At 39.8% G+C, this 26834-nt stretch overlaps 1 protein-coding gene across 1 annotated transcript in view; it reads right to left on the reverse strand.

The window, feature by feature from the left end:
• Positions 1–26834, reverse strand: part of plekha6 (pleckstrin homology domain containing, family A member 6) — a 141869-nt gene that overhangs the window by 89540 nt on the left and 25495 nt on the right. The window contains exons 3-6 of the mRNA XM_034586810.1: positions 24657–24771; positions 23639–23743; positions 16573–16645; positions 7977–8077 (exon numbers count right to left, since the gene is read on the reverse strand). Coding sequence (XP_034442701.1) covers positions 7977–8077; positions 16573–16645; positions 23639–23743; positions 24657–24771 — 394 coding nt within the window. The remainder of the gene's footprint in view (positions 1–7976; positions 8078–16572; positions 16646–23638; positions 23744–24656; positions 24772–26834) is intronic.

Raw genomic sequence — 26834 nt, forward strand, 5'->3', positions numbered from 1 at the left:
CTGCAGAAATGGGTTTTCGTCTGAAACAGAACAAAGCCTTCAGTGGGACTTCTCTCTTAACTGAATGCCTCTTAGCCTGTATAAAGGTAGGTGGTAAAGCTAGAGGTACAACAGGTTTCACCAGCCTTATAACTGCTGCTAGTTGAAAAAGACACTCCCAAAGAGCAAAGATCTCTGACATGTGGGCTGGCACGTGCACACATAGACATCAAAGGGGGGGCTTGAGCCCCTGCCCTTTTTATTCCTTGAGGAAAGGTGCCGTTTTTCTGGGGTGCTCTTTTGATAAATGAAGCTTATACTCCTGTTTGCGCACAGCTTCCCTGCCAAACAAATATATTGATTGAAAAAATATCAGGTCAGGAGATTAGACTTTGTAGAGTTCCGATGCCTCTACCCTTACTCCCCCACGTCTCCTGCACAGTGGTGAACACTAGAGTGAATAATTATAAACATTGCTGCTTCAGGACCAGGACAGACACAGATTAAAGGTCTGGTCGTCTTGTTCTGTGTCAGAGTCTCCTGTAGGACACATACAGTAATGACGTTTACTTTGTGTTTGTTTGAGTTGCTCTAAAGTTTATGAAACACTTGTTTAAACCTGCTACACAACAAGAGACATAATGTGACGCACACAGACAGGACATCAGGGTTAAGATGCAATGCAGTGTTTTAACTTCATTGTTGCAGAAGAAGCGACGCCCCATTTATCCAGGAACATAAATATGAATTCAGCATGTTTTTATTAAGATCAGTTCTAAGTGTGAGTGATTAGAAAACATCAGAGGAGCAGAGTTACTTGTTGACCAGTGGAGTAATGCGCATCAGTGCAGTGGCGCTGCCAAGGGGGGGCCACCTTAAAGGCTATAATCAGAGTTTGTCCTTTAAGTGCAGCACACAAGTCTAAACTGAATGAATCTCAAATCAGTGTGGAGAGCACTGACCACTATCATACACTTACTGTTGTAGTCAGATTTATGAATTGAAAACCTTATTTTGCAAATTTAGTTTTTAGTAATTTAGTAAAAATTCATTTTTTAACTGATATTAACTGATGAAAAAGCAACCATGCGCAGTAATATAGGAAATTGTGGATGTGATTCATTGAAATGCATCGAGATTCATCGTTGTGCATTTGAATCGTTGACTGCTGAATTTGTTATCGAATCATGAAGCTAGAAAAGGTCATGTAAGACAGGATGGCAGCTCCTGTACCAGTTGTCCTGGTTTTTCTTCTTTTGTGTGGGGTGAGTGGTGATGAACAAAAGACTAAGCTACCAGTGCATTGAGTTTACAGCTAATTAGCCAAAAGACAAAAACAAGTATAGTTAACTTGTGTCTTTCTAATGTGCACGCATGAGCTACTAATGTAATAAGTTATGAAATACAGGTTTAGGGGAGACACTACAGGTGAATACAGTCAATTATAGGCCAATAAACAATTTAACAAAAGCCAAAACTGTTACATTTCAGTATGAACATATTTATATACTTTATTGTAAACTAAATATACAATCTCAACTGGTATAGTTGAAGATTTTAATTCCGACAATAAATTTTGAGGATGAAAGGGTGTCAATTTCATGGTAATTAGTAAATTAAATTATTGTTTTCTATTAAACAAAACAAAAAAGAGTGTGTGTTTGTATTTTCTAGGACAGCCAGGCCTTCATTTTTGTGTACGCAGGGTCTGAGGAAGTTCTAAATTTTGTCTGCAAACAAATTTAGGTAAGAACATATTGACCAATCCAAGATTTGTGTGTACGCACGGTTTACGGTTTGTGAATGATGGCCATTGTGTCGAAACGACTGTGGCAACTTTGTCTCTGAATTTTTCAGAGAGATGTTTTAAGTCTCACACACCCGTTGTTGTCCATAGTACCTCCGTGCTGACTCTTGAAAACAGCAAATTGGGGAAGAAATAAAAGGCATTACTTACACCACATGCAGTTAGCCAACTATGTTTCTCATAACAAGAGTGGGAGAAGCCCAGGATGTAAGCTTGTCCATGATCGCTTGCCGGCAGCCGAATCTGTAAATCGGTCGGTGCGGACCGAGCTCCCTTTTTTTCTTCAAGTGAACGCCTCGTGAACATTTTTTTTGGTAAGGAAATTACTGGTTTTGCTTTAGTTCCACTTGAAGTCGCCATATCTTTGCCAGTCGGTTGCAGCGGAAGTGACTCAATGACGCCGGATGTACCTGAGACAGCCTCGAGGGTCAACCAATCACATTAGATAAAAAAAAAGTGAATCAATACCGCATCTCATTAGGCTTTACACACTTGTGTTTACATATTAAAATGTTCTGTCCAAGTGTAGCCTGTTAATTCTGAAAACTGAGTGTATTTCGGTTCTGAGACGAGAGATGGCCCTTGATGAACCTGAACCCAAATATTATTTAAAACATTTGTCTAGTACCGATGGGTCCCATCAGGCTCAGGTCAAGTTTTCACAGATGCTCAGCTGAGGGACATATATCTCTTCCCACCTTCCTTTTCTTTTCCATTCCTTCTCTGTCTTCTGTGTTTGACAATATTTATTTTGACTTCAAATCTGAGATAAAACTATTATCTTACTTAAATTATGCAACTTTCTCCTGATGCAGCCTGAACATGTTACTGCATTCCATGTATTGTTTTTTGTGGTATTTTATGTCCATTGGTGACATTACAAAATATAATAAGTTATAGAAGAAGAAGAAGATATTGATGAATGAGGCCCATTGAGATCATGTTGACATTCTACAGGAGTGTGCATGATCAGATTTGGAATGGCAACATAGTGCAGCACCTTAACTATCAATTCCAGAGTTGACAACATTTTGTCAAGATATTATTATTAATATACGTCAACTTTATTATTTAACTTTTTTATGAACAGTCAAAATCCAGCCTTTGAGGGGATGACTATTTATGACTATGGCTTCGAAGGCTGAGCTTGGCGCTTGGCTGAGTCTAGGTGTTTTTGAAGAGGTTAACCTGATACATCACCAGCGACTAGTGTCAGCATTTTGTGACTGGGTGCAGCCTCAACTGGACTGACTGCCACAGTCAACAATGTAGGACCAGGGTGTGCTATGTCTCTTCACAACAACTGCTGGGGACCATCTTCTGACCATGTGGATTTACATAATCTGCTCTTATCATAGTAGAAGTGGAAAGCTTTAGACCTTTCGAATATATATTCAAATTTAAGGGAGTTGTAAGCTTTTGGGACAAGCAGTTAGTGAGTCAAGGTAGTTTGTTTCGGGTCCCCTACCCTTTAGCAGTTGTGCAGGAGACAAGTCTACAGACTCAAGTGGGGTGGTTCTCTAGTCAAGTAATGCTAGATGTTTGTCTAGAGTCTTTGTTCCATAGTATTATAACGGTTTGCGCAGAATGAATGAATATTGAAATCACAGAGCAGGAGTGTAGATGGAGACATGGAGCAGACGGAGGTGAGTAGCTCAAATAGACATGAAGGTGGTGGAGGCTCTGGGGGGGCAGTAGATATGGACAACCTGGAGCTGTGTGGACCCAGCCAGAGTGAAGACGAAACATTAAAATGAGGTGTGTACAGGAAGCTCTTTGACCAGGAAGTCGGCTTGATGGATTATGGCCAGCCCACAACTCTGGTCCATAGAGCGGGGATTTTGAATGTAAATGTAACCAGAAAAGCAGCAACTGGGCTGCGGCAGGAAAAGAAGACCAAACGGGTCGGAGAAAGTCCAATGTTGTGGCAGGCGAGGACCCAGTTGGGGCACAGCCGGAGCAGTGGAAGTGGCAGCCAGCGCCACCCACGGGGTGCCAGGCTTGAGCCAGGTACCAGTCTGGAACAGGGAGACGGGATCGAGCGAGGTCAGGAGCAGACAGGGCCAAAACGAGGAGGGACAGTCCTGAGATCACAGCAGACGAAGGTGCAGTCAGGATAGGACCTGTTGTTGTGTACACCAGCGGATCACTAACTGGTGAGGATAAGCTGACAGCTGTGAGGGGAAGCTCCATGACTTTTCCTCTCCTGTAACCGATATTTAAGTAACACCACTGCAGGTGCAGACAATACAATTCTCTTTATGCTAATGTGATTCTAAAACGGGGATGTATAGATGTTTTCAAGTGGTTTGTGGTCATTGTAGATTGTTACCTGCTTTCCAAAGACATAATAATGATATTCTATGCATGCATGGACATTAGAGAGCATTTCCTTCTTCATCAACACTTCCTTCCCATATCCTATCTCATATACCCTTAGAGACCTGGAGGAAAAGGTAACAGGACAGTTGTCTTGCAGGAGCACATCTCTCATATTGTGATGCAAGCAGCAGCGTACTATCTCTACAGTCCTCAAATGTGTGCATGGGGTCGTGCTCTCTTTTGAGGTCTGTAGGTGTTTCATTCCCTTTTTGTTAGTGTTCGGGTTAGACATAGACATGTCTCCAAAGATGCAACTTGGTACTCATACTGTATATTCCGACAGATATCAACAAAGTCAGAGGACGTGGACTCCATCCCTATCTGCTTTGGCTCCCTTTCATCTGCGAGTAATTTTTAACATTTTACCGACAGCTTTGAAGGAAGCATGATGGGACAGTACAGAGAGTCTGAGCCCCACTTTCATGAGGTCATAAGGGAACTCATCCAAAAAGAGAGAAAAAACGGAGCCCACCTAAGAAAAGCACACACTCTGCTTCAACTGGCCAAATTTAGCATGTTTCGACTACTCATGTAACATTTATATTTAATATTATGTTAAAGTATGCCACCTGTTTTTACACCTGGGTAATGACCAGAAGAAGTAAAGGTCCACAAAATACTGAGAGCTGAGAGCTCTAACATCTGCTGCAGCACAATCACCTGACATATGGTATAGGCATAAGCCACATACAGTTTTCTGACTGTGCAATAGTTAGTAGCCTATATAGAGACATTCATAATGGCATGCTTTTTAGAAAATGATTGATGAAATTGAATAATGTACATTTTTTGCATTTTTTACTATGCAATAGTCACAGTAAAATGTAAAGGAAATGATCATTTGCTAAAAAATATTGTCCAAACACTAGCATCTAGGGAACTTTAAAATTCATGGAATTATGGAATTGGGATCAAACTGCCAACCATCTAGTTAGAGGACGAACAGCCACAGAAGTAAATAAACTTTTTTGATGACTTATGATTTTGAATAACTGGGAAGCAGATAAGTTAAACACAAGTTATAATGTGATAACTTATACTGTTTTGAGGTGAAACATTTAACATTGTTATGTCATAAATATCATCGGCCATGTTCAATGACAGCAGAATTTCACCATGTTTACACCCAATCATGAATTTAAATTTGTTAGGATTATTATTATTATTATGTAAATAGGCTATATTTTGATAAATGTATCCATCCTCTATACACATTTCATTATTAAGACATGAGTTTCAGGTTAAGAAACTTTGTCTTCTTTCTGAATATTGTGAAACTAACTTTTTATAAATGTAGGGGTCAGGTAATGACTACCAATCTCATGTTTGTCTTTTAGCTTAGCACAAAGACTGGAGGCAAGTGAAAAAACTTGCTAGGCTCTATCAAAATTATAAAAAAATATATATAACTTCCTGTTTTGGTTATGGGAGAAGACTTTCACTGTATGAGGTTGTACTTGTCAGTCTCAGACAGAATCTGGTGTTTTCAAATCACTTCTTCATACTAACTTTTATTTAAAGACCTTGTCATAGTATCTTATATTTATCCTCTTTTACAATATGTCTCATTTGTATTTTTTCCTTCTGAAAGATTTACCTTTGAAACGCATTAGCCACACTGGCCGCTTGCTTTTCATTTGTTAACATTCCATGTTAACGATTATAACATCGTAGCTTTGTTTAAAAAGGTTTTAATTGTGAAATAGTTCCACGGCGCAACCAAAGCCAGTGTCGCCCGAGCGTATGCCAGGGCATATGTATGATCATCCTTAACATTAGTATTACACATTGTAGTTTGTTAATATTTACTGCCAAGTCCATGGCATCATGATTTGCAGACACACTGGACAGTAAACAGTGTCCACCCAGAACATTTATCTAACAAGCAGCACCCAAACCCTTGCCAAGCCATCAAAGCCAGAATGAATATAATTGGCCAGTCTGTCTCCACTCCAGGTGTATGTGTGTTCCTGTACTTAAATCTTTGTGAGGACCATTTTAAGCAAAGGCCCTACAGAGTGAGGAAATTTCTACCTGGCTCACTTTTTCAATTCTAACCCTAACCCTAAAACCAAGTCTTAAGGTTAGGGTTAGAATTAGGTTAGGGTAAGGGTTAGGGTTAGGTTTTTAGTTGTGTTGGTTAAGGTTAGGTTAAGGGGCTAGGGAATGTATTATGTCAATAATACGTGGTTATCAAGACTAGATAAGCGCTATATAAATACAAAACCATTTACCATTTACCAATGAGTGTCCTCACATAGATAGAAGTACAAACATCTTTGTGTGTTTGTTTGTGTACATGCACTGGGTACATGCACTGGACTTTGCACAAGAGCTTGCTGGACATGCAGTGAAAGAGAACAACAAAAAGGACTAAATGTTCTAAAAAGAGAAGAAAACTAGTAATGACAAACAGTGATTGCAGTAAGAGCAGGGACACAGAGGGAGAGATAAGATAGTTGTGACAGAGATTCCTCAATTCAATTGAGTGTGTTTCATACTGATGTTAAAGGGGAAACAAGGCAAACTTTGTTTAAGATTTATTTGGCATATTCAGACTCAGCTAACCTACATTAAATGAAATGAAATTGTCTCATCTTTATTCAGCTCTAACAAACAGTTCTGTCATGTAGCTGAGTGCTGCTGCCGCTGGTGTTGTGTCTATCCTGACTTTCAGGGCTGTTGATGCAATTCATCAGGATCTGTATTATTACCAGCACAAATGAAAACCTTGCAGAGAGGTCTCACTGTGACTTCAGACTACAAGCATGATATTGACACTGAAAGTAAATTATTAATAAATCAACATTTTGGGAAATATAGATTTTTAAATAAGGACATGGTGCTGTCAGTGCTGCACACCTGTGATGTCATAAATGGTATACTTGGCCTTTTCTATCCTTACCAAGATAAATGTGTGCATATGATCCAATCATCCTCATCAGTCAAAATTATGCTTGTTTAGGGTGGCAGTGATGTGAAGGGCTCATGTACAATAACCAATGGTAATTGATGTGTTTTGAAATATTTGCCATATTTCCAAAATTGCAAATGGTAAATTAACTCTATAAAAAAAACTGCATTCACCCATCCACAGACTCTTTCATTCATACAGCACTCCTAAGCATAGCACTCTTTCTATTGAACACTAGCCATACACTGTCGGCACACAGCAATCAGGGGTTCAGTATTTTGCCCAAGTACAATTCTGAATGCACAATAGGGAAAACAATCTGATCAAACATCAAAACCCATAGTAGATTCAAGGTTGCTTGCTTAACTAGGAATCTCTTCAGGGGATGGTTGATGCTTTCCCTGATGAGAACTAGAGATTCATGTTCCCATGGTTCTCCTTTACAGTAATAAATAACATCATGTAACTCAGCCATGATCATTCAATCACACAGAGCCAAACCAAAACCCTTTACTAAGCCACAGCAATGTAACCAAGAAACATTGCAAACATTACTAAATCCTCCTTTTGTAGCAAGAAGTCACATTGCCCACAAGGTTAGGGCAGTGGTTCTATGAGGTACTGCTTTCACTAAGGAAACCTACAGCTAGAACATTTTCTTCTCACTGAAATATTTCATTATTTCTGGTTGTTTATTTAGAGATATTTCAACAAACTAAAACCAACCAAACTACAGGATATTCCAAACATAGAACCTATTTGTGTCTCACTAAAGTATGTCATGTACATTGAAAGTCATATGGACTCAAGTATGTTCTTGGGTAACCATGCATGAAATACAATCGAATAAAGATTCCCCAGGAGCGTTTTAAATTTTTCTTGGATGTTACTAACCTTAAAGGCAAACTTGCGGGTGATGTTATCTGCAGGCTCCACTCGACTTATCCGGAAACTGAGCAGCAGTAAACTCCCTAAAACAGAGTCCTCCCTCTCATCTGTGAAGGGGAAAAATTTAAGTGTGAAAACATGCTCGGAATAATGAAAGATACACTAATGACAACCTGAGCCACCTCATCCAACCAGCAGTATAAAAGACAGAGGAGGGGATTTTTTGTACAAACATGAATGGAATCAGAGCTGCTTTCCTCTTATCATGCTCCTGACAGCCTCCTAGAATAGATATCCATTATAGTCCGAGGGTCCCTGTGATAAGCAGTGGTAAAGGCTCAAACACACAGACACACACACACATTCTAGAATCTAGCAGTGATAAACAGACTGCTGGAAAAGTGTAGCACAGAGCCTTAAATATTGCAAGCAGCCATAAAAATTTCAGCTGGTCCTACCTCATATTTCCAACACTCTCTCTGCCATTGACTGCGTGTGAGTGTTTATGTATGAGTGTATGTTTGAGTGTAAAGAGAAGAAAAAGAGGGAGCAAATGAGGGCAATCGAGCTAAGAGAGAGAGAGAGAGAGAGAGCGAGAGAGATCTGAGGGAGGGGGAAGGGCTTGTGCGATCATACAATACGCTGATTCCTGGGTGTGAGAGAGCATGCGCACGTATGTGTGTGTGCGTGAGAGTGAGAGAGATAATGATCAACCCATGTGACTCACTTTATCAGGAATCTTGGCCCCTAGCCAACTGTACCTGCTGCTTGTCTACACCTCTCTCTCTCTCACTCTCTCTCTCTCTCTCTCTCTCTCTCTCTCTCTCTCTCAAAAATGACTGATGACTGTCAGAATTTATAAAATGAAAGCATAAAAATGAGTAAGGTGTTAACCACTTTATCGTGATGTAAAACACTAAAGACAATTTAGATATTGGATAAGGAACCAGCGGATTCTGGGTATTTCACACAGAAGATATCATTAATTATACCTTTTGTATCAATGGTGTATTTCTGTTTGAACATGTCCCCCAAATTTTTGCCTCCAACCCAATATAATTATGTAATTGGAATTTTGAAATTGTGGTGTTCACAGGATTAAGATAAGGAGGTTTTCAAGCCTCAGTATATAAAATGTGTTTTATTGTTTATAACACTAACATTTATCATAGTCATTGAGTAATCATGATCGTTTTTATAAGTGAAGCTTCACTGAAATCAAGAATTATCCATTAACCCCAATATGTGTGTTTGTTCACATAATTGATGACATATTTAGAAAAAAAAATAGGATTATGTAAAATCAACATCTTTTTCCAGAAACAGTGTTCCTTCTACTCCTGACAACCCACAGACCGCCAACAGTTGTAATAGAGAACTCTTATTTAATAAAAAGTAATTGACAGAATAAGGAAAGCAGGAGGACCAAAGTGCAGGAGCCAGGTTCAGGTTGAAATAACAAAAATGTCCTTTATTTCAGCGAAGTTACTTACAGCAAAACAGGATACAAAAAGTCAAAAATTCCACAAAATTCCCAGAACACAAGGAACAAGATGATCAGGGGACAAGGGGACAAGGGGACAAGATGACATAACGAAGGGAAGCACACAGTATATACACAATGGAGGCAGGAATGATTGAACATAGGTGAAACACACCAGGAACAGGTACAGACAATCACAGGGGCGGGAAGCTAGGGGTGGGCAGATTGAACCATTGTGAGTGTTCTCAACTCAAGTCTCAACGTGAGCGTCAGAGAGAGAATGAAGAATGGCAGAGGAAACGCAGTGTGGTGTAGTGCAACTTTTCCAAAAATACTGCAAGATGCACTATTTGTGACAAGAAAGTGCCACACAGATAGTAACCTCTTCAAACATTTAAAAACATCACAACCTTTGTTGTTTTCTGAACATTGTTGCCAGGACACTTAAATGATTCAATAAGTGAGTAGAAACTGCCGTGGCCTGTAAAATATTAAGATTTCAAAATCTTAAAAAGTGCAATTTGCACAATTTATGTATTTATGTATGGATTTAAATTTTATTCATTATTTCATATTATTTTACCATTTATTTATTTTACTATTATTTAATCAGAGTATTTTTGTAAATTATTTGTACCCTTATTTGCACATTTTTGCACTTTTATTTAAAGTAATTGTATTTGCTTTTGCAATAAATGTGTTACTTATGGCTGGAAAATGTATCATTATTTTGAAAAACCACATAAGATTTCAGAAAGTATCTCTAAAATTCCAACAATATTTGTATCGTATCGAACTTATGTTAAGTCTGGTATCGCCCATCTCTACGCCAAACAGGATAAATACAAGAAATAAAACAGGGAACAGAACACATAGTACAACTAAACACAAGCCAAATCCAAACACAGGAAAATCAAGGAAAATGTCCATCATCAAAAGTATTTTTTTTTAAACCCAAAAGCTCTTCAGATAAATGAGCTGAGAGTTCAGTCATCACAGTAATTCCAATGAAAATTGTTTACAGCCAAGTGTGAGTTATCCTGAGTGGAGACATAAATAAGGCAGATGGCTGAAAATATATAAGTACACTAAATATATGAATGGTTGGATACATTTAAAGGGAAATAAGAAATGTTATTTTTCTATATAAAATGCACTACAAAATCAACACTGAATGTCTCCTACTAATGTTATGCTAAAGTATCGTGATGTATCTTCCTCTGCATCGTGAAGCAACATTGTTCTTCCAAAATCAGTAACCAAATTCTTGCACTGAAGACACACACTGAAGTTGCTTTTGAATCAGTTCCTGTTGCTGAAATACACACAAAATGTGTCAGAATTTGCTGCTGAAAATAATCCCAATCTAATGTTTGAGTAATGACCATCAAGTCTCAGGGGCTTAAATTAGAATTACAGAGAATATCATTTGATGAGTCAGTGTCACATGCTTACATTTTTTTAACTTGTCATCCCAAACCTATATGTTGGTGTTTCCAACGATCAGCATAAGCCTTCATTTTAACACACATTTTACACACACATATACACTTTTATGTGATTAACACCTCTTCATTCACATCAAATCCAAAGAAGTGCCTCTAGATGGGATTGAAATAACATGACAAGCAGCCAGTCCACAGTAAAATAGATGGTCATTGTGGCCGTAATTATAGCTGAGATGGGGGTGATAATGACCCACATAGGCATTCTGGATGGGGTTAAAATTACTGAGCAGCCCAGGTAATGTTAAAATTACCCAACTGTCCTTACACCCAACATGCAGTCATTGCTGAAATTACAAAGAGGAAAATAAAATGTTAACAAAACAGAGCCTCACTTAATTTGTCTCTTGTTACATTGTAAGATCACTCACAGCTAACTACTTCCTGTTTCAAAATAAAATCACTTCGACGATCACATCTATTTGAAACCTTACCCTATAATGCAAATAGCTGTTTTAACAGGTTTGCAAACAGTAACATAAAGTAGCATTATTTAATCATTTAAACCTTACAATTTACAACTAAATAATTTGCAACAATCAAATAATCATACATCTAAAGCAAACAGTCCAACACCAGAGCAAGCAACTTGAACACCCTGCCACACTACCAACAACCAATCAATGCCTTTGTCACAACAACTGGAGGGACACTTATGAGCTAGTTCAGGCAGCCAATTTGAGCTGGGCTGCTCTAATCTAATGCCTCATCCTCCACAACCAAGTATAACACACACCCTCCCAATTTAGCAGTCGATTAAAGATGAGAACATTTCCCATCTCTCCTGTGGTTGGGTATCAATTCCTATGGTGCCCTGTGTCAGTATTGCAGATTCAGTCCCCTCCACCACCCCACCATCCACCCATAGGCTCCAACAGGGAGGTTAAAGATATTTGTTCATCACTCCCCATTAATCTTATCTCCTTTTTTGAAGGCGAAGAGGTAATAAGGATGTCTACTGAGCAGGCCACATGGTAGTTTGTAAGCAGCCATACAAGCCAGTAGCCAGTCAGATTTATCTTTAGCCTTTGCGTACTGTCAGGTTTACATTTCATTACATTCGTTAAATATCATTTCTCTGGGTGTATTTGTGTTGGTGCATAGTGGCACATTGGTATGTACTGGCTGGACATAGTATTATATACATTATACCAGTGGTGGTTGTTGAAAAATATTCTTGGTGGGGCTGTGCTGTGCCATACTCAGTTTTCAGTAACCATCCCACTACGATTTACCAAAAATTGCAGGATACCAGTTCTTTGTGAAATAGTAGGTTGTTATTTAATTCCAATAATAAACATGTCAGTCATTTTTACACAAAAACAGATAGCTAACAGTATACTGCAAAATGCACAGACTAACTTGAAAAACTAAACTTAAAAAACTAAATCAAAATAATATAGACTAAAATAATAATAATCAGCCTGATTGATAAATAATGTAAATTATTATTAGTTGTTGCCCTTGTGCTCATATAGTAAGTAGAGTATGGATCATTAGACTACATACTGAGTCTGGTTACTAGTGTTTACTAAGTACACATTCCTGAAACATATACAGTACAAACCCAACCCAGGTTGGGACAGTATGGAAAATGCAAATAAAAAAAGACAGCAGTGATTTCTAAATTTAATTTGACTGGTATTTCATTGCAGACAGTATAAACATAAGATATTTTATGTTTTGTCTGGTCAACTTTTTTGTAAATATACATCCATTCCTGCCATTCAGGCCTGCAACACCATCCCAAAAAAGTTGGGACGGGGCAATTTAGGGCTAGTAATCAGCTAGAATGATTAAAAAATGAAATAATTTGAAATAGGTGATGTCAACAGGTGATTGTAATCATGATTTGGTACAAAAGCAGCATCCAGGAAAGCCCTAGCTCTTTAGGAGCAAAGATGGGCCAAGGATTGCCAGTTTGCCAACAAATGTGTGAGAAAATGTTTTAACTGTTTAAAAACAGTGTTCCTCAAAGAAGGATAGGAAGGGATTTGGATATTTCATCCTCTACGGTGCATAACATCATTAAAAGATTCAAGGAATCTGGAGGAATTTCAGTGTATGAAGAGCAAGGGTGCAAGCCTAAACTGACTAACCGTGCTCTCTGATCCCTCAGACGACACTGCATCAAGAGCCGTCATTCATCTATAAGCAATATAACCACATGGGCTCAGGATTACTTTGGCAAACCTTTGTCAAGCAATACAATACATAGTTACATCCACAAATGCCAGTTAAAACTTTACTGTGCCAAAAGGAAGCCTTATGTTAACCGTGTCCAGAAGCGCCGTCGACGTCTATGGGCTCAAAGGCATCTGGGATGGACCATAACACAGTGGAAACGTGTACTGTGGTCAGACGAGTCAGTATTTCAGTTCTTTTTTAGAAGAAATGGACGCTGTGTACTCCAGACCAAAGATGAAAAGGACCATCCAGACTGTTATCAGCAACAAGTCCAAAAGCCAGGGTCTGTCATGGTATGGGGTTGTGTCAGTGCCCTTGTTAAAGGTAACTTACACTTCTGTGTTGGCACCATTAATGCCGAAAAGTACATAGAGATTTTGGAGCAGCATATGCTGCCTTCAAGATGACATCTTTTCCAGAGACATCCATGCATATTGCAACAAGACAATACAAAACCACATTGTGCACACATTACAAAGGCATTGCTGTGGAAGAAGAGGGTGGGGGTGCTGGCCTGGCCTGCGTGCCAAAATAAAGACTATGTGGCGCGTTTTTAAAACGCAAAATGCGACAACGGAGACCCCATTATGTTGCACACCATAAGACTTGTTTGCAGGAAGAATGGGACAAAATGACAACTGAAATGCTTCATCACTTGGTGTCTTGAGTCCCTAAACATCTTTTAAGTGTTGTGAAAAGGAATGGCAACATTACAAAGTGGTAAATGCTTTACCGTCCCAACTGTTTTTGAATTATGTTGCAAGAATCCAAATTGAAATAAGTGTTTATTTTGAAAAAACAATACAATTCATGAGGTCAAACTCAAATAATGTGCCTTAGTATTGTTTTTATTGTAATACAAAGATCATTTAGAAATCATTGTTTTCAGTTTTAATTTTAAATGTAACATACCGTCCCAACTTTTTCTGATTTGGGGTTGTATTAACAAACACTATTAAGACAAAATAAAAGGAGGTGCCATATACTGCTGGATATCTTATGAGGTAAACTATACACAAAGAAAATCCCTTATTGGCTACGTTTCCAGCACTCCTGAACCATATACTGTGCCCTGAACACTCGTTTCCCACACATTTCCACTGAACATATTTATTTATATTTTATACAACACACGTTATCACTGAGTCTTTATTTCACAGATAGGACTTATAGTTTTTGAATAATAGCGGTTTGTTTGTGAGCTGCACCAGAACCTAGATCTGTCTCTTCCAATACACAGGTGCAATTCATTAGTGCCTTACACACACGGTTGGTTGAGACGCTGAATCAGTGACCCAGTGGTAATGAGTTTGAAACCAAGTGAAGGGAAAGTTTTACTTTGCTTATTTATTGCTTTTAAAGTTAGACACTTTCTGATTAAAAGTTACATCTGTCTGTGAGTTTTCATCAGGGGGCGTGGCGGTGGCGGCGACGTGGCGGCAAATTTAGATGATTCGCCAGAAAACAATTAAGTGCTTATAACTTCCATGTACATTGTCCAATCTGCCTCAAACCTCATATGTTCAACAAAGGTCCTGCCCTCAACAGCTCCATATGAACATATTTAATTGTCATAGCACCCCCTACCTGTAACAGGAAATGTCATGTTTTACATTTAAGAAGTCCTTATAAGGTCCATGTATATTGTCCGATGTGCCTCAAACCGCATATGTACAACCAAGGTCCCGGCCTGAACCGCTCCATATGATACTATTCAATAACAGTCATAGCGCCCCCTAGCTGAAACAGGAAATGTCATGTTTTACATTTAAGCATCCTGCAGCTAGCCCGTTCACCCGATTCACTTGAAATTTGGCCAGGAGATCCTAAAGGACTTGCTAATTCCATTGAATCAAACTTGTGAGTTTTCATTCGGGGGCGGGTCCTTGGCATGGCGGCGAATCTTGATGACTCGCCAAGAGCCTTCAAGTAGCTGTAACTTCCATGTTTTCGCATCAATCACTGTCAAACTTTATTTTGGGGGAAAGGAATCCGCCCTGAAGAGTTCCATAAGCAAATATACTTTAATAGTCACAGCGCAACCTAGCTGTGACAGGAATGTTTTATACTATGACATTCTATGTCTACATTTTTCATTTGATCCACCTCAAAATAGGTCAGGGAAGCATTGAGAAGCTGGTGACGCCATTTTGTGACACTTAAGCCTTTACATTGAACCACAACAGCGTGCATTTCGATGGAACGCCAACAAAAAGGGAGTGGTTGTAATGTCACTGCACATGCTCCAATCTGCCTCAATATAGACATGTACAATGAGGGTCACTATGTGAACACAAGGACTTTTAAATAGAAACATACTTATTAATCTGTCTCTCTCTGTCTGTCTCTCTCTGTCTCTCTAACTCTCACTCTCTCTGTCTGTCTGCCACCTTCTTATTCACCATGAAACAGGAAGTTATTTTTAACTCCACTGTGCATCGTCCAATCAGCCCCAAATTGCTCACACTTCATCAGAGCCCAGACCTGAACAGATCTATTAGTCCCCCCCGATAGTTACAGAATGTTCCCAGGAAACCCAAAGGGAGCCTGGATTTTCAAAATTCAACCCCCCCAGATAGTTACAGGAAGTTACCAGGAAACCCGAAAGGAGGCTGGATTTTCAAAATAAAACCCCCCAGATAGTAACAGGAAGTTACCAGGAAACCGGAAAAGAGGCTGGATTTTCTAAATAAAGCCCTGCAGATAGTAACAGGATGTTACAAGGTAACCCAAAAGGACCCTGGGTTTTCAAAATATACCCCTGCAGATAGTTACAGGAAGTTACCAGGAAACCCGAAAGGGGGCTGGATTTTCAAAATAAACCCCTGCAGATAGTTACAGGAAGTTACCAGGAAACCAGGCTCGAATTTCAAAATAAAAACCCCCAGATAGTTACAGGATGTTACCAGGAAACCCGAAAGGAGCCTAGATTTTCAAAATAACACCCCCCAGATAGTTACAGGATGTTACCAGGAAGCCTGAATAGAGGCTGGATTTTCAAAATAAAGGCCCCTGGATGTTAATAAGACCTTACCAGGAAGACTGAAGGAGGCTGTATTCCAAACTAAAAGCACCCAGGTGGTAAAGAGCCCCCGGTTACATGATGTTACCAGGAAACCCGAAAGGAGGCTGGCACAGTCCCTCTTTCTCTCTAATTGGCACAGTCTCTCTCTCTTTGACCAACCTGGATCATGTTATGATCATGCAACTTTTATAAATGTCTCTAAATGAGGAATCTTCTAGTTCAATTTAGAGTTTAACAGTTCAGAGTTAGTCAACTCAGAGGTCAGGTTCACACACTCCTCAGATTAACAAAATGTACCTCTTACTGGTAAAACCTTTAAATACAATACAATTCCTTTTGAAACACTGTATCAATTAAAAATTATTGAGGCAGGCAGACTGGAAAGTAGAATGAAGCACAAACCTTTGTAGTAGAATAGACATCGTTCAGTGAGGACGAACCAGCGCTTGTTCCATTGCTTTACTCCACTACTGGCCTGTCGGAACAATAACATCATCATACACTCTCATTATTATATTCATCGCTAACAACATAATCCTGCTTTATCTCTGACCACAAGGGCAGCTGTTGCTCAGGAAACAGAGCGGGTTGTCCAATAATTGGAAGGTAGATTATTTAATCCTCCGTATGTTTAAATGTGGTAATCAAGATTAGAAAAGTGCAATATAAATACAAACCATTTACCATGTTTCAAGTCACATCTTAAAGATTTAAACCCAGATAGCACACAGATGTGGGCCATCTCAGACAATGATGCGGCACTTCTGGCCTTCTTGTTGCACTGACTAAATGAATATTAGCCAAAAGTGGCCCACTTGTAAAATAGCAAATGTGGCCCAAATATCCCAAACCAAAAGTGGGTCTTTTAGGCAAAAAGCCGAGCTCTACGCAAGGTTTCGGCTCACCTTTGGTCAACATGCGGTATTGCTATTGTTTACTTGTGACGCAGATCTGTCAAACAGGAGCAGACTGCCCAATTGCCATCATTCCTCGTTGTGTGTGGGTCGTAAGATAGTGTGGCAGTGTGGGCCAAAACAATTTTTGCTACGTGGGAATACAGCTCTTCAAACAGGCATTTTCTCAGATGCCTTCAAAAAAGCTGTGGTGGATACACCTAGATCAAGTTCCTTCTTCTCTACATGATTTTAAGATCTGTTTACATCACTGAACACATACCTGTATGAAACTCTTAATCAACTTTCCCAGGAAGATGGCCTGTGAAATGACTCTCTACAAGTGAATTAAATTTACAAGAAAGAGATATAAAATGTTAGCAGAGGTACCAAAGGTATTGACCAAATGGGTTACTGGCAGCTTGGAACATTTTAGACCATAGGACAAGAGGATTAATATCCCTTGATCAACTATTAACCAAAACCAAGAGTAAAGTGCACATTAGTCCAGTTTTAGCTGCTCTGCACTGGCACCCTGTGACATGAAGGTTTCATTTTAAGTTCCTCCTCTTTGTGAAACATAAGCCTTTACGTTGAATGGCAATGGCGTGACCCTTGATGGAACGCCAACAAACAGGAAGTGGTTATAACGTCACTGTACATGCTCCAATCTGCCTCAAACTTGACATCTACGATGAAAGTCCCTACGTAAACAAACCTCAAGGACAATATTTGGCCGCTGAGGCAAAATGGCTCAACAGCGCAACCTTCAGTATTTCATTAAAATGGCCATTGTGCCTTGTTTGAGCTACAACTACAAAATAGTCTCCTGGTGTCCTGTCCTAAACCCAGCAGGAAGTCGACCATTTTGAATTGAACATGCAAATTTGTCGTCATTTTTGGCATTTTCACACATGCTACAAAATCCAGTCCTCCTACAGATTTCATCCGATCAACTTGAAATGTATTATATCATCCAAACAAATCAAAAGGAAAAAAACTGTGTGTTACACTTGACTCAGAACTAGATTTTAATTCACACATAAACAATGTCACAAAGACTGCCTTTTATCATTTAAAAAAAATTGCAAGAGTGGGACCGTACCTCACTCTGGAAGATGCCAAAAAGTTGACGCACGCTTTTATACTTTCTCGTCTGGACTACTGCAATGCACTTTATTCAGGATAACTGAAAAAGTCCATAGATCAGGTTTAGCTTGTACACAATTCAGCAGCCAGGGTTTTAACGAGAAATAGCAAAAGATATCACATTACTCTGGTTTTAGTGTCTTAAAAGGAATAGTTCACCGAAAAACTTTAATTCACTCCTCATCTTCTCACCACAATGCTGATGGATGGGTGGGTGAAGTGTTTGAGTCCACAAAACACTTGTTGGAGCTGAATCCGATACAATTGAAGTAACTGGTGACTTATACTTTATGGAGGCATGTTATGTTTTTTCTGTTGTTGTATTATGGCTGAAGTATAATTCCCTGGTTACTTCAATTTAATCAGATTCAACTGCAACAAAGTTTACCCCTCCATCGGCATAAATATTGAGTGAATTTTCATTTTTCTTTTAACTATCCCTTTATCACTGGCTTCCAGTATAACTAAGGATTGATTTTAAATGTACATGTTTTTAAGTCTCTTATTGGTACAGCACCCTCATACATTTCTGATTGTTTATCAGAGTATGTTCCTAAACCGTTCCCTAAGCTCTTCTCCCACAGGCTTGCTAAATATCCCCAAAATTAACTACAAAATGTTTGGGGAAACAACTTTCTGTTGCTATGCACCTAAGGTTTGGAATAAACTACCACCACACAGACAAGCTACTTCTGCTGATAGTTTTAAGAAACAACTCAACGCCTATTTCTATGATCTTGCTTTTTATTAATGTTATCCTTTTTTAACAGCATAGTCTTTTTATACCATTTCATGCTTAAGTCTTGGTTTTATGTGTTCTTATTTCTTTCATATTTTATTGTAAAGCACTTTGAGCTGCATTTTATGTATGAAAGGTGCTGTATAAATAAAATGTATTATTAATATTATTATTATTATTATTATTATTATCATCATATATCATGTTAGGGACAAAGGGAAAAAGTTTTTTAAAATCATGAGGTTTTGTGAAGGGGTGTGTCTGTAGCGTGGTAGCAAATTTTGATGATTCGCCGAAAAACCGTGCTTAAAAAAGTGCTTAAAACATCCATGTATATTGTAAATCTGCCTCAAACTTCAGATCCATATGATAATAGTCCATGTTTTTGCTCCAATCATTGTCAAACTTCATATGTGTGATGAGGGTCCAGCTCTGAACACATCTTTATGCAAATATACTATAATAGTCACAGCGCCCCGTAGCTCTGACAGCAAGAACCATGTTTTCTACTTTGACATGCTATGCCTAGCTTTTTCATTTGATCCACCTCAAAATTGGTCTGAGGAGCCTTGAGATGATGGTGAAGCCATGCTCTGACATTTAAGCTTTTCTGTTGAACTCTGATGGCGTGACTTTCTATTGAACGCCAACAAACAGGAAGGTGTTTTAATGTCACGGCACATGCTCTAATCTTTCTCAAACTTGACATGGACAATATTTAGCAACTGAGGCAAAATAAGTTTTTTTTGCACGTCTTACACTTTGATGTACTCCTCTTTGTCCATTGACCACATCCATGTCAAACTTTTTCAGAAGGGCCTTAAGACATGGATGATGAAGTCTTCCAAACTGAGTTTTTGTCAAACGCCTAGTTAGTGGCATGGCTTAAAATTTCAATGAGTCACCATGACACACGAAATTGCTCAAACGTGTACATTGTTCAATCTCCCTCAAGCTTCATTTGTGTAGCAACAGCCCCCCCTTGAAAACATTCATAGGATTTTAAGGAATGGGCGTGGGAGAAAAGCCTAAAGTGCAGCCCCGGCACCATGTTTGACCTACAGGTATGGACATGTGTCATTTCATTATAAACAAAAAACTCTCTTGTTTTGCTAGACCAAAACAGGAAGTCGACCATTTTTATTTAAGTGGCAATTTTTTACCATTTACACATATTGTATTTGAACAAACTCCTCCTAGAGCTTTCATCAGATCAACTTTTAATTCAGTGATTGTCATCTTAACTCTATGGAAATCAAAAGTTATTAAAAGTTTTAGTGTACGTCACACGGTCTGACCGCGGCGTGGTGTCAAATTTTGATGATTCGCCAAAAAAGAGGGATTTATTATTACTCCTCTGTGTATTGTCCAGCCTCAAATCTCTGTCACACGATCACAGTACCACCCTGATCAGATCCATATGTCAATATTGACTCATTATTACAGCGCCACCTGCTGACGACAGGAAGTGACATGTTATATACTTTGATGCACTGCTCCTGGCTGGTTTACAACACACAGCTCAAATTAGCTCAGACAAGTCATAAGACCTTCATGCTCAGAATTGTGACTTTTCCCAAAACTGTGTAAACATTGAGGTGCGGCGAATGTTGATCCTCCGCCAAAGGAGAAAAAGTCATCATAACTCCACTGTGCATTGTCCAATCAGCGTCAAAATTCTGTCACATGATCAGAGTCCTGTCCTGAACAGCTCCATATGTCAATATTAACTCAGGACCATAGCGCCACCTACTGACTCACTGTGAAAAGCACCGTTTTTTTTAACTGCACTGTGCATTGTCCAATCAGCATCAAAATTCTCTCACATGATCAGAGTCCCGGACTGAACAAATCTATTATTGTATGTAGTGATAGCACAACACACTGATCAGCGTGAAAATGAAGTTGTTGTAACTCGACTGTACATTGTCCAATCGGCCCCAAATTACTCAGGCTTAATCAGAGCCCCGACCTAAACACATCTATTAGTCTGTATGTAGTGATAGTGATAGCGCCACCTACTGTCAACAGGAAGTAAGCCTTGTTTTAAAACTTAAATTCGATTTACATTTAATTTTCACCATGTGGTCTGTACTTGCTGGCATGGACCGTGTGGGCGTGGTTCAGCGTTGGCAAGTGCTTGGGCCCGCACACTGTTGCTCGCAGCCATAGCTAGGTCCAGAGCACGACAGTGCAAGGACCTATTGTAGTAATGCCAACATTACTGCAACAACACGTTCCTGTAGATACACATCAGGAGAATACTTCCCCTTCTCTCTCAGAAGGCAGCGGAGGTTCTGATCCAGGCTCTAGTCAACTCACACCTAGACTATTGCAACTCCCACCTGGCTGGTCTACCTACTAGTGCTATCCGACCTCTGCAGCTCATCCAGAATGCAGCAGCTCGACTGGTCTTTAACCTACCCAAATTCACACAAACTACTCCGCTCCTCCTCTCCCTTCACTGGTTATCAGTGGCTGCCCGCATCCATTTTAAAACATTAGTACTTGCGTACCATGCTGCGAACGGATCAGGTCCAGTCTATATCCAGGACATGGTCAAAACTTACACCCCAGCCCGTCCACTCTGCTCTGCATCTGCCAATCGGCTTGTTGCTCCCTCACTGTGAGCTAAACACTCAACAAAATCATGACTGTTTGCTGTCCTGGCTCCTAAATGGTGGAAAGTCAGCAGAAAGTCTACATATCTTCTGCCCCAAACTAAAAACACATCTCTTCCGACTATACCTTCAACATAAAAAAAATAAAATAAAAAGCGATTTAGTAGCACTATAGCACTTTTTGGCTTTCTTGAAGAAAATTGTACTTTCTTGATTCTTGTTGTTCTGGGTTTGCACCCTCATGGTTCAATGCACTTATTGTAAGTTGCTTTGGATAAAAGCTTCAGCTAAATGAAATGAAATGTAAAATGTAATGTATTAGGGCCCGAGCACAACAGTGCAAGGACCTATTGTTTTTGCTAGGATTTTTTTACTTTTTCTTCTGCATATTGAAATGCCTTTTTGGGTGCCTTACCATATGCGTAAACTCACCAAATTGTGCAGGTCCATCCAGTCTGGTGAAAATTTACGTATTTTAATGTGGTCGGGAACCGTTTTCACAGGTACTTAAAATCATACTTCTCCAGATTTTATGCGATCGACTTCATATTTGGTTTATGTCATGTTAGAGACTTTCTGATCAAAAGTTTTATAAATTATGAGTTTTCGTCAGGGGGGCGTGGCCATGGCATGGCGGCGAATTTCGATTATTCACCAGAAAACAATAAGTTTTTCAACTTCCATGTATATTGTCCAATCTGCCTCAAATCACATATGTACAACACAGGTCCCGCCCTGAACAGCTCCATATGATAATAATCGATAATAGGCAAAGTGAGGTCTGGTGAACATTTACAAATTTTAATGTTTACAGCAACATATGTCCAAAAACAGCTCAATAGCACCCCTTACAAATTTTCAACGAGGGTCTTCTTACCCCTTTACTTTCGTCTAGCGTAAAGAAAATTGGCACAGATGTGTATCATGCACAGATGAACAAAATATCCTTTACTTACCCTTGGCCACACCCAGCAGGAAGGCTGCCATTTTGGATTGACGTGCATATTTGCCTAGATTTTTGGTGTTTTCACATGTTTTACAAAATAATCCTTTTCCTACAGATTTCATGCAATCGACTTCACATTTGGTTTATGTCATATTAAAGACTTTGTGATTTAAAGTTATATTATCTGTGAGTTTTTGTCAGGGGGCGTGGCTGTGAATTCGATAATACGCCTGAAAACAATAAGTGCTTATAACTTCAATGTATATTGCCCAATCTGCCTCAAACCACATATGTACAACAAAGGTCCCATATGATAATATTTGATAATAGGCATAGCGCCCCCTACCTGTAACAGGAAATGTCATGTTTTACATGTTGGTGTCCTGCAGCCTTCATTTTTGTGATAAAGAATCCGCCCTGAAGAGTTACATATGCCAATATACTATAATAGTCACAGCGCCCCCTTGCTGTGACAGGATGACATGTTACGTCTACATTATTAATTTGATCCACCTCAAAATTGGTCAGGGAAACATTGAGACGCTGGTGACGCCATGTTGTGACACTTAAGCCTTTAAATTGAACTGCAATGGCGTGCATTTCAATGGAACACCAACAAACAGGAAGTGGCTGTAACATCAATGCACATGCTCCAATCTGCCTCAAAATTCACATGTACAATGAGAGTGACTATCTGATCACAAGGACGATATTTGGCAGCTGAGGCAGAATGCCTCAACAGCGCCACATACTGGAAACTGCAAGTAGTTCCTCTGGTTCGAACTTCATTTGAATAACCTACATTTTTCACAGCCGACTCAAGACCTCAACTGAATCGTGGGACGTAATCAGTGAGCATTCTCAGGCGCCACCCGATGGACACAGGGACACTGTCTTAAATCCTTGCCGTTGAGTTTCGAGAGAATGCCTCTTTGTTGGGGCGACGTGTTTACTCGTAAAGGTGCCAGTGTATGACTGATAGCTAATGTGATCATGAATGTAATTTGTAGACCTTATTATTGATCAACTTTGAAATACAGTGGATCCCATAGTTCCAATCAATTCCATAAAATCAGTGGTGTTCAGCTTTAATAATGAAAGTTAAGAGACGTTGTTTTACCTGCTTGTATAGCCATCCCTGTTTAGAAACCTCTGCTTTGGGATTCCTACGCATGCAGTTGGAGCGCTTTCCAAACATAGCAGCCTTTCTGGGTGCACAAGACATCTGCAGGTCAGCAGAGAAAGGAAAGAAGACGATAGTTTATATATTTGTTAGGTATTTATTTAATAAGATCAACCAACTAATTCCCCGGTCTGTCTGTGGAATTAATATCTCACAAACTGTTCATACAATTGCCTTCACACTTGGCATGCACTTGCCCTTGCCATTTGGACACACAATTTCTTCAATATCAATAAGAATTAAATAAACAAGCGATCTGCGATCTATAGCAGTCATTGTGTTTCTGAGGTGGGTGGGGGTGAGCTTTAACAGTCTGTAGACCAAGTTGTCTCCTTCTACGTCCTTGGATAAACTACAGCCGTGGTGGGTAACAGGGTCAAATTGTGGGTCAAAATCACTGCCAGATAATTTGGATTGTTTAATTTTTTTTTTGTCATGACACCTACACTTCCACTTTAGCAATGAATCTTCAAGGTAAAAGCACAGTGATTATTTGTTGTTGCATTGCTTAATATTGAGCTGAATTACAGACGTTTTGTTTTGAAAAGCTGAGAACTGAAGATTTTGTCAATTGCTTAACAGACCTTTGAAATAGCGACATACCATATATGAAAAAGAACAGTTCAGTAAATCATTCAAACGTATATATAAACCACACACGAACAGTAATAACACAAATCACTTTCATTTTATAAAAAACATTGACAATAAATCTTCTTTGCAGATAAACCAGGTACGATGAACACAAAGTTTTAATGTCCAGCACACAAAGGAATAATTCTGAAGTAGCTCAGGAGCATTACCACAGGCCAAACAAACAGTGACCTTGTTTATTAAATACCGAGCAAATTCCACTACAATAGTAAGGTATTGTGAATCAACAGATAAAGTGAATAAGTACATGTCTCCAATCCATGTGTGCATGTTGCGTGTGTGTGCGTGTGCGTGTGTTTACCTGAGTATCAGGCTGGGCTTCTGGAGATGGGTCTGACACCACACTGGCACTCTTTGAGTGAGTGAACTTTTCAACAGAAGTATTCATCTTTGCATTCATATCAAAATCACAGTTCCTGCACAAAAAAAGCAGAGGCTCTCCTATTGGTGCAATTTTTCTTTCCTTCCTTATTGTTCTGAACATTTTGAGAGAACTATTACATATTTGCTATACAAAATACAAATCGTACAAATCTGATCTATGTTTATATGCCAGGGTCTAAGGTGCCCCAATGCTACTACATTATTCCGTACAATGAAAGAGAAGAGACCAATGTTTACATTTAACTGACAAGGACCTCTAGTGGTTGTGTGAAAATGACTGTTATCTGTCAGAGGCAATGGTGGCAGGAGGATGCTGGTGTTACAGCATGTGAGTTAAGCTGGAGACCATATACTGCTACAACAGTCAGTGTTGACACAGCCATGACAAAGGCAAATTACCTGAGTTGTAGTATGGAGGACTAGTTTAGTTATCAAAAAGACTTACTATGTGGAGGTGGCCCAGAGGTCACATCCAGCTGTACCAGGGGAGTAATCAGCGCAGCTGATGGCTGTTAGCTGTTTACTCCTCAGGTTTAAAAAGTAGCAGAGAAAGCCACAGAGAGAGAAAACCACTGAAGAGGAGAAACATGACAGAGCTAAGCTGCATAGGTCTAGTATTTGAATTTATGTCTGCCTGTTATGTTACCAATTAAAGATGTTGGAACCAGAATGGTTTGTGTCTGGCTGTGTTTGGGAGACCCCAGTGTCAACATCCAACAACGTAATATCTGCCAATAACGTAACAATTTTTCAGTTTTCAAAGTAATAAAAGCCGATAATGCAGTAACTTGCCAATAACTTAATACAAATTCTGAATCAATAACATTAATGTAATAACTTTTTACATTTTTGGCTGGTTGGCCGGGTTTTAAAAAGTCCTTTAAAATTGTAACAATTTATTATATCACTTTATATAAGTTTGATTTATTGGCTATAAGGCATCACACTTCCATGACACTTACCCTTACTATTTCCTCTTTAAAATACCTGCTCTCTCTGTCAAGATGGCGCCTCCCTAGTGGCCGCCTGTTGCAGCAGCTCCCACTCACTCTGAGCATTTTTTTCCCTCTAACTTCGTCCTATTTCGTTCTTTCTACTCTCTTTCGTGTTAGCTGTTAGCATGAGACCTCACTATCTACCGCGGGAATTCTCGCATGTTATCATGATAGCTGCGTATGTTCCCCCTCTGCTAACACTGATGCAGCCTGTGATGTCCTGCACTCTGTGGTGAGCAGGCTGCAGACACAGCACCGACAGGGTCTCCTCCTCATCTCTGGGGACTTTAATCATGCCTCTCTATCCTCTACTCTGCCCACCTTCACCCAGTACGTCAAATGCCACACAGGACGCAATAAAATACTGGACCTTTTCAATGCCAACACCAAGAAAGCATATATCTCAACACCCCTTTCCCCCTTGGGAGATCTGATCACAACCTGGTTCATCTCCTGCCTGTGTAAAGTGCACAGGCAACCAGCTGTGACCTGCACAGTGAAGAGGTGGTCCGACGAGACGGATGAGGCTCTGAGGGACTGTTTCGAGTCAACTGTATGGGAAGAAATCTGCAAGGGTCATGGGGAGGACATCGACAGCCTCATCACCTGCATCACGGATAAAATCCATTTCTGTGTGGAGAACACTGTACCCACCAAGACTGTACGGTGCTTCTCTAACAAGCCATGGATTAATCTGGACATAAAGGCCTTCCTCAAGGAGAAAAAGAGGGCTTTTAGGTCAGGAGACTAGGAGGAGCTGAGAGCTCTTCAGAAGGAGCTGAGGAGGAGGATCAGGGAGGGGAAGAACAGCTACAGGAGGAAGATGGAGGACCAGTTGCAGCAGTGTCTGGAGAGGCCTAAAAAACATCTCTGGCCACAAGAAAGCTGAGTCCCCGGCTGCAGGGGACCAGAAGTTGGCAAATGACCTAAACACATTCTTCAACAGGTTTGATCAGGCAACTGCCCCTCCCCCTACCCTGCCAGCCCAGCTGACACCACCCACATCTGCTCCCCCAGTAGACTACCCACCCCCTCCTACATAGCACTCAGCTCTCAGCCACCCATCACCACCAACCCAGCCCCCTCTCCCACTTCATCCA

Source organism: Hippoglossus hippoglossus, chromosome 5, assembly GCF_009819705.1.
Source record: "Hippoglossus hippoglossus isolate fHipHip1 chromosome 5, fHipHip1.pri, whole genome shotgun sequence".
NCBI lineage: Eukaryota > Metazoa > Chordata > Actinopteri > Pleuronectiformes > Pleuronectidae > Hippoglossus > Hippoglossus hippoglossus.